A 9,165-nucleotide genomic window follows, 5' to 3' on the forward strand; every position below is an offset into this window, starting at 1 on the left:
AGTTTGTCCACTCAAACACTCAAGCATACTCTGCCTACCGCAAAATCAGTCTAAGCCACCCAGCTCCCAGGTCTTCCCAAAGCTTGTTCATCTGCAAAGGGAAAAAATTACCACCATTTACAGCCATTCCAGACATATCTCTGGGATCTACTGGGCTGTTGGCACCATCAGAAGTCCCACTGCTCCTAACCACTGTGGTTACTGAGGACATATTGCCAATGTCCTATACATGCTGCCCTGTTACAGGCTACTGATTCTGCTGCCAAAATGGATAATGATCCCTTCTCAGCAAAAACTGTAAGGAGACTGACACTATCTCTCCAAGAACTGATAAAGCTGACAAGGCTGGCAAATTCACAGCCAAGAACAGAGTCCCCTGTCTTTTCTCCCACTTCGGAAACCTAACTTTATCCCTGACTTATATCATTGGTTATCATGTAATGTTGCCACAATGTGAAGAAGACACATGGGTACCACAGGTGGACAGACAATTCTCAGATGGAGTGTGCATCCGGTTGTGTCGACTTCCTGTCCCCTTTCTTCTGACCTTTGGGCTTGCACTGAGTCCATCAGATGGGATAATGAAGAAACCAAGAGACAACAGGTTCTTCCCGGGCATCCACAAAACCTCTGACCAAATTATTTCCCAGGGCATTACTATAAACCTCACCCAGTTTCTGTAGGAGTTCAGCAGACGCAGGGAGTCCCCCTCAGTTTTCAGTGCCCTTTGGGGCTCTCCCAATGCATTTGATAGATTTGCTCCCTCTTTGGTTACTGTCTGCATGTTTGGTGGATGGACAGATGCTGTCTGACAATACATGACATTGCTGCACAGTGGTTAAGGATGGAGTACCTGAGATATCCCAGCTTTGTCATTGTGTTATGGATTCAGCCTGACCAAGGAACTCACATTAGCAGTGAGACAAATCACATGCTTGCAAAGACTTGGGGGTAGTCCTTAGAATTCCATAACCCACGTCATCCTCAGTCATCACAGATGAGGATGAGGTTGATGAGGAGGATGATGGGAACAGATGTGCAATATGAAAATCTAGACACCAAAAGGGACTTTAGGAAAAATCTGTCAGGAAACTGGACTTAAATGGCCAGAATCAGTTGCACTTGATGCTTACTGAGATGTGGAATTCTCCAAATAGGAGGTATGGACTGACCCTCTTTGAAATAGTATTTTATAAAGGAATCTTTAACCCTTTCACTCCTGGGTTGAGAAAACTTGGTGAGGATTTCACTGAAGAAGATGATGCCATGACTAACTATGTCCAAGAACCAGCTGGAGAACTTGGATCATATCTTCCACAGATAAAGAAGATGTGGCCTCTGCCCCTGGAAAGCCTTGCCACCCCTTTATACCAGGACATGTAAGGTGCATTAAGTCTTTATAGAGTGCAAAGTACCACCTTGCTGGAAAGGACCTTACCATGTACTGCTAACCATCTACACTGCCATCAGAATGAAAAGAAGATGCTCCTGGATTCACACACACTGCACAAAATAGACCCAGATCACCACTGGCAAGACCATGGACGGCCATGCCCATGGACAACCACAGATAGGGATACCCAGAACCAATTCCCAGGCTCTGGAAGCACATGGCATCACAATGTAGGTCACTGATTAAGAAACTGGATGTCTACCACCTCTTTTCTTGTTTCAGTCTCTCTCTTGTTCAGAGAACAAACTTTATGAAATGAAACCTGCCCTTCCCCCACTATTGAAAGACTGACTACACCTCCTGCTCTTACTCTGACAGTCTACTGATGGCCATCCTTCTGACTGTGTCTGCCCCATTCCCTGTGCTGTTTGCTCAGCAGGTCAGGCCCAGACCCTACTCCAATTTTCAAGTTCCATCTGCATTGTATAATCAGTCTGATGGTCAGTTGTGTTGACATCAGGATTGTGAGTACAACTCTGAATTAGTTTCCATGCCTGTGCACACGAGGAGGTGAGCCCACCACAGGGATGGATGAACGGAAGGCTGTAATGTCCAGAACCAGAACAAAAATGTCACTCTTCCTTTCCTTCCCTGACTTTGTGGGACCCAGAAAACACAGGGGTTCCAGGGCCGGCCCTTGCTCAGGTGATCTATTGAGACAGAATATCCTCCTTTGCACAAATGCATACATGGTGCTCGGTCCTCTCTCTCTCAGGGACATAGCAAGACAACATGGCAGTCAGACCCTTGGGCTGACGTCCACACCACTCCGGAGTGTCACTAGATGTTCCAGCATAACTCCCATGGCACAAACACTCTCCAGATCACAAAATGTGTCCTATGGTACTCAGGCCACCAGTGCATGAGCTGGCATAGCTCATCACTTCCGTGATAAGGCTGCATTACAGTTGAGTCACTTAAAACTGGGCCAAAATCTGCACTAACTTGGTCAGGTGACAAAACCTGCCTAATACCTGCCAAAGGACTGCAGGCCTCCCATGTCTCAAAAACTGGCAGAAGCCCATAAGAATGGGGGTGTGCTGACAGTAACATGAGCAGTGACAGGGGGCCTCAGTCGCCCAGGTCAGGAGAACTACAGGCCCCTCCCCTTGACCTGGGGGGGGTGGCAAACATCATGGTGATGGTGCAGTTGACAGGGTTGTCCACAAGTGGGTGGGTACAGGTGTACAGGGTGAAAACAAACCTTGGCTGAGACTCCTCTGACATCAATGCTGAAAGGAACATACTGGTTAGATCAATCACTTCAGTGTGGTCCCCTGCAGCCCTGCAGCCCTCAGCTGCCTGCACAGTGTTGGGGATGCATGCCATAGGAGGGGACATGGGTATTTAAATTTCAGTAGTCAAATGTAAAGGGCCACCTGCTAATAGGGGCTATAATTCCTGGCAAATGGGGAAACTGAAAGGAGACATGGTGTGTTTAATGACCTTTCCCTTGAAGGACCTTACATTATGGGCTGACCTTGCTCAGTCCCCTATTACAAACAACATTGGTGGGTATATATAGTCTTGATCTGGGAGGGGTAGGGGTGGCCATCCTACAGCCTCCTGATGTGCAGATCCCACCAGAGAGGTCAGGTACAAGGTTCATTCCCACTGGCCTTGCGGACATCAGGTCTTATGTACCTTTACCAGGAAAGGGCAGGGCCAAAGTGGCCACTGTTGCTCAAAAACTTTCAGTAAATTTTGCTGCAAGAGTGATCCCAGGGAAGTTGAACACTTTCTACTATTCTGCCTGTTCAACCTAGTAAGCTAAAGGGCACCCCTCGCTTATGTTCAGAGGGGTTCCTGGGAAGCACTGTAACTTGGCTCCAGGTCAATGAGAGCAGTAGAACTTGTGTATGAGTGTGTCCAGAGGTAACTAGAGATGTACACAGGTGGATGTCATGGGAGGAGCAACAGGCTCCAGAACTGCCAGGTCCTGAGGCAGGGGCCTTGGCAGCAGCCCCCCCGCCCCCTGGTGGTCAGGGTTGGAGTCCCATCAACTCCCAACAGGCTGAGACTGTTGTGTTCAGAGGGGTGATGGCACCCACCTGAAGGTTAAGGCCAGCAGTCTCTGCACGAACCCCAGGAGACTGAGAAAAGTTCTGACTTGTGTTTCAGCCGTCCTGAGATGAACTCATTAGGGAACCCTGATCTCAGAGCTGCCCCTGCAGAAATGTGTGGGAGTCATCCATCTCCAGAGGAAAGGAGCTGGAATGAAGTGCCACCCATTGACTGAGGCTGATAAGAGGCCACAAAGCCCCTTATTCCCTTGGCACCCTCCACTCGGTTCTTGTCTGTAGAGGCGGTGGGCCCATTGGCCTCTGTGGCAAACAAGTCTTGGGCTTCAGGAAAATTCTCCTGGCTATTGCATCCATGCTTTCTAATGCCTGCTGTCCTGAATCTGGTATTACTATGAATTATAAAGGCACAGGGTTATAATTAGGGATGTGCTTTATGAAGAACTCCTCAGATTCTGGCAACAGTGGTGTCTCCTCAGGGTTGGAAATTGTCCTGGGTTCTTGGGACCCTGACATTAGGCAAAAGGACACACCCATTTAATTGTCCCAATTCTACCTAAGAGGAGGCATGCCTCACCTGGGCTTGTCCCCTGACAGTGGGCCTGAGCTGTCATGCCACAAAAATCCAATCCCAGCAATCAGAGCCTCTTGCTTCTTATCTCAGGGACTCTACAAACTCAGGGAGGCTCTTCCTCAGTTCACTTCCCCTTTTTATCTGGTCTGCATCTCCTGCCCTGGTGGCTTGGTGTGCTTGGAATTGACTTTGGGAGCAGCGACAAGTGTGGAGGCTCCTCCAAGATGTCCCTAAGAAAACAGACCTGTAGTACTTCAGGGTTCTCAATGAAGGTTGAATTTAGGGGATTTTGCCCACCCCAGGCAGTGGGCACATGACAGGTGCTGTAAGCAAGAGTGCACAGGCATTTCCAAAGACTCACAAGAGTGAATCAATGTCCTTGTCTCTCTCCTTGAGGACAAATAATTCCAGGAAACCCTGTGTTTCTGTGATGGTGTAGTTACCTATTTCTGTGTCTCAACCATGCTGGTCCTTGGACATGTTGATACAGTATATGGTGACAGGGAACACCTGGGATGGATGTTGTCTCTTCCTCAACTCATGTGTGGTGTCTTTCTGCACTGAGGTGTTCTTCTCAACCCCTGAGACGTTGGGGATGATTGGTGGCAGTACCAAGGATTGCATCCACAGGGGATGCCTGCCTTGGCCATGTTCTCCACCCAGGCTGCCATGATGCTCTTGGTAGAGTTGCCACTGTCATGGGCTAGGGCTGTTGCTCTAAGCTATACACCTGATTCCCAGCTGCCACACAGTGTGTCCAGTAGCTGGTCTCCCTTTTGGCACTAACTTAGGGATACTGTCCTTGGTTCCTAGGACTAAATAAGCTCCACCTGAGGTCCCTTCTTGGGGAAAGAGGCAGAGCCCTACTGTCCACATTAGCTCCCCTCTTGTCAACCCAGGACAGTCCCATATGATTATAGCCCATCTCAACCAGACCCGACACCTAGCTCGGTCTTGTGTAGAGACAAATAGGAAGTACACAGATCTGGGGCCCCCCAGACTGGTTCCTACTGGTTGGTCTTGGCCAAGAGTCTGACCTTTCACAGCATCAGCAATTTAGGGTGGGTTTTCTTGGCACCACCTGGCATCAGCCCAAGCAAAGCTACAGACCACCACCAAGCAGCAGCTCCTTCCCAGAAAGTCTTAAGGGTCTTGGTGAGGAAGTGAGTGAGCCATTCTCAGCTCCAAGACATTATCGGGGGCCTTGGCTGTGTTACCAAACACATCCTTGTGGACAATTGTGTTGGGGACCCACAGCTGCTGTACTGAATTAAGAACATGCAGACTGTATCCTACTGAAGGAATAGGCATAACTTACCCACACTGTGTTAACAGGTGGCTTCCTCGGCATCTGAGCTCCCACCCTGGGGACGTGAGACCCACATGGCCATTCTGACTGAAGGTGGGGTTTCAGTACACCCCGCAATGGAAGTGGAGTCTCAGATTTTATGATGAGCAGATCCCAGAAGCAAGGGGGCACAATGACCTAGGGAAGGGCTGGACTCCATCCAAGGTCACCAGGGTGCAGGAGATAGAGAATAGGGTAGCAAGCACCTAATTACATAGGAGGCAGATAGGGCTGAGGTCCATAATGCTTCACAGGCTCACCACTGCCTGGTTATTTGAAAAGGTGCCTGGGAGAACCAGAGTGGGAATCCCAGGCAGGCACTTATCTAAGGGTGATGGGAGGTGAGTGTGCATGGGACTCTGTGTCCCATGCCCAGGCAACAGCTCAGAACAACAAGTTGATTTTCTCACCACACCTGCACAGCAACTGTCACTCCTCAGCACCCTGAAATGCAGAGTAAAATGACAGGTAGGGATGAACTTTCCTAGGGCTCCAAATGAATGTCAGAATCATCAATGGTCTCTTCTTCCAAACTTTCTGATTTCATGGGATGCAACATTCAGGATCAAGGTCTCAGTTTCCCGTATTCAGAATCATGCTCTCTAGTGTGGCAAAGCTTGCACTAGGTGGGATCACATCCCAGTCACCCTCCCCTACTGCCCACGGCCACCCCAGTGTGGAATAGGCAGCATGGGTGGGGAGTAGCCTTCCATTGTCCTGAACCCTCTTTGGGACTGGAGAATGAGAGATTACCTGGACAATGAGAAAAACCTCAGTGTTCATGAGCACTCTTTTGGAGAAATGTCAAGAATTTGCCCCTACAGGATCCTGTGGCAACTCCCCTTAATTCTGCACCCAGGCACCCCAGCCCAATCCCAGATGCTGACTCAGGTACTCTGGACAGTGTCTTGGGCTCAATGTGGGCTCTTACAGTCTTACAAAAATATATAAAGGCCAGCACGTGTGCTTTTCATAATTTATTTCAGAGTTCTGGTCAGTGACCTATCACAGACTTAGTGTGTCAGGTGATATGTGTGGGGCCACTGTGTCTTCTGCAGACCCATGGAAACGTGGATGTCAGCTTTGCTACCTCCTTACTGTAGTTTCACTCATACTCTTGTGAATTGCCTATTTTTGGTTATGGGTCTGGACACTGATTTCAGGATAAGCTTCACCAAAATTCTCTTCCTTAACTCTAACTGTCTTTATAGTTCTTACATTTGTGGCAACGCCAAAGAGGAATGCAGCTATTAAGGCATAAATGCGAGCAAAAACCACTCTCAGATATATCACAGATTCATCACTTTGCCTGACTGACCGCATTCTACTTGGAGGGGGTCCACTGTCTATGCTCCCACCAGCACCTCTATCAATGCATAGCGGAGGTTCCCAACCTACGTGGCAATGACAGTTCCTATTATTGTTGCAAATCCCCCTGTGACTGCATTTCTTAGGTAAACAGTCATAATTCAGCTGAGCCACAGTACCATTGCAGTAGGTATTGCTACAGAACTTTCCAGGAGCACAGGGTGTACCAGGTCTCACATGACCAACATCATTTGCTCCTGTGGAGCGATGTGAGTCCAGCCCAAAACACAAAAACCCTGAGATGAGAGACTGATGGAATCCCACATGCTCTTGCAACCGGGGGAGATGTGTGACATTACCACACTGCAGCCTTCCACACTGCACGTCTTCTGGGGCACAGGCAATACTCTTCATTTTCACAGCATTTCTTCTACAGTGTCCATATCTACTTGCTCTAACATTTATGGTATAGCAGACATCTGCACCTTTCACAGCATTTTTACCAAAGATTTCTTGGCAGTGCACAGTGCGGTCAGTGCAATTTCCATGATAGCAGTAGCCCTCTTCAGTGCACGGGGTTCCATCTTGCATATAGAAATCATCAGGGCATGCCAAGGACTGCCCACGGCAGTACTCGGGAAGATCACATATAGTTTGGATTGGCCTGCACAGTGTCCCAGCAGGGGAATAGGTGCAGTTTGTACAGCATCTGCCTGTATTACATCTGCTGCCAGAGGTGAAGATACAATCACTGGTACAGCAGGGGTTGCTGTAACACTGCTTGAAGGAGCCACAGTCACACTCCTCGCCTTGATCCACTATGTAGTTTCCACAACGATCATGGGTCAGGCTTTTATTTGAATACACAATGTTGGTTGTGTACATGCACTCAAGTCCCTGACCAAGGACTATGTGCTGCATATGCTTAAAGGAACAGTTACTGAAGGAATCTGTCAGACCAGGTGATCTGTTCATAATGCAAGTGGACCTTCTCTGGCAAAAACAGTATAAATCATCATAGTATATACCAAAATTTCTTCCCACTTTTTGTGTTGCTGTGATAGACAAAAATAAATACTGTCTGCCTAGGTAACCAACCATGATGAGGTTTCTATTTGTGCATATACCATATAAGACGGGTTCATAAACAGAATCCTGTGGCCCTTCTTTAATCATGATTATAGATGAATGTGGTTGAAGATGTGGAAACACATTACGCTCATAATGTCGAGTGTATGGATTCTGTGTCACGTGGTAATTGCCCATGGAAGCTGGATCTCTCTGATTATAAATGATCATGAATGAAATATAATAACCTACATCAACAGCTTGAAAGAATGAGTCAATTAAACTACATATCCTTACCAGGAATTGGGCACATTTTGACACGTTGTTGAACACAGTATACATTGACTTGGAACTTAGGGCAAGTGCTTTCACATTTCCATGATGGGATGAATACATCTTACTAGAGATCCTGGGGACAACACTGGCATTTGCTTGAGAGAATAGGAGGTCCCTAACCTCCTTATGTCCCAATTTATACGTAGGTCCCGTTCCATTGCTGTTTGCCACTATCTGAGAAACAATGTGTTCAAACCTTCGGGAATTGCTGAGGGGTTTGATTTCATAGGTAAGGTCATCCAACTTCATGATACCTTCAAGACCCCCATAGCACGTGTCCACAGTGACCATGGAAAGAGGAATCTCCTCCAGGTAGCCGAGGTAGTAACAGTCTGGAGGGATGAAGGGGTAGTCCATCTGCAAGGCTCCTTGGTCATCCTGAGTCATCATCAGCAGATGTCTGGACCAAAACAGTTTCTTGCGCCGCATATGGATAACGTGTCTCTTACCCCCAAAATGCAGGGTGTAGGACAGCCAGCCTGGCAGCTGAAAGCCTTTGCCATGGTGCAACTCCTTCCTGGGAATGACCACCTCAGAGGAGATGTAGCGCCATGAGGGACGGCCTTGAGAACCCTGGACAGGAGCCAGGCTTGCCCAGAGTGCAAGCAGCAAAAGGAGTGCCCTCATGATGACCTGGCCCTTTGCCAGCCTCATGCCCCTGCTCAAGGACACCTGCCGCAAGAATGGATAAAGGGAGGATCCTGAGTGAGGGCCAGGTCTAGAGCAGCTGACAGAACAGAGGGCTGCCTCAGACTGCCAGCACCCTACACCTGGGGGCCACCTGTGGGGATTATGTCACAGTCACAGGGTGTGGCAGTGGGTGACCTGCACATCAGTTCAGCTGGGGTGGATGTGGGATAGGTGGGTGGGCCATGTGCATGAGTGCTCACATGGGCATGGGAAGGGAGTTCAACCCAGAGGTATCCTCATATTCAACACGTTCAATCTTTTCTCCAATTACTTTAATATGTGATATACAGTTATAATACAATTAACTCCTTTACCAATTCCATCTCCCATGGTACTGCTGGGTCACTTTCTGTGGATTACCCCCATC

The 9,165-nt window shown here is 48.3% G+C and overlaps 1 protein-coding gene across 1 annotated transcript; it reads right to left on the reverse strand.

The window, feature by feature from the left end:
* Positions 1-6,524: 6,524 nt before the first annotated feature.
* LOC118523873 (disintegrin and metalloproteinase domain-containing protein 21-like) lies at positions 6,525-8,762 on the reverse strand. Its single transcript, XM_036073684.2, has one exon. The coding sequence runs from the start codon at positions 8,760-8,762 to the stop codon at positions 6,525-6,527; it is 2,238 nt and encodes a 745-aa protein (XP_035929577.1).
* Between the last annotated feature and the right edge of the window lie 403 nt (positions 8,763-9,165).

Source organism: Halichoerus grypus, chromosome 8, assembly GCF_964656455.1.
Source record: "Halichoerus grypus chromosome 8, mHalGry1.hap1.1, whole genome shotgun sequence".
NCBI lineage: Eukaryota > Metazoa > Chordata > Mammalia > Carnivora > Phocidae > Halichoerus > Halichoerus grypus.

Excerpts from the sequence above, each read along its gene's own strand:
- LOC118523873 (XM_036073684.2), bottom strand. The coding sequence starts at position 8,762 with ATGAGGCTGGCAAAGGGCCAGGTCATCATGAGGGCACTCCTTTTGCTG.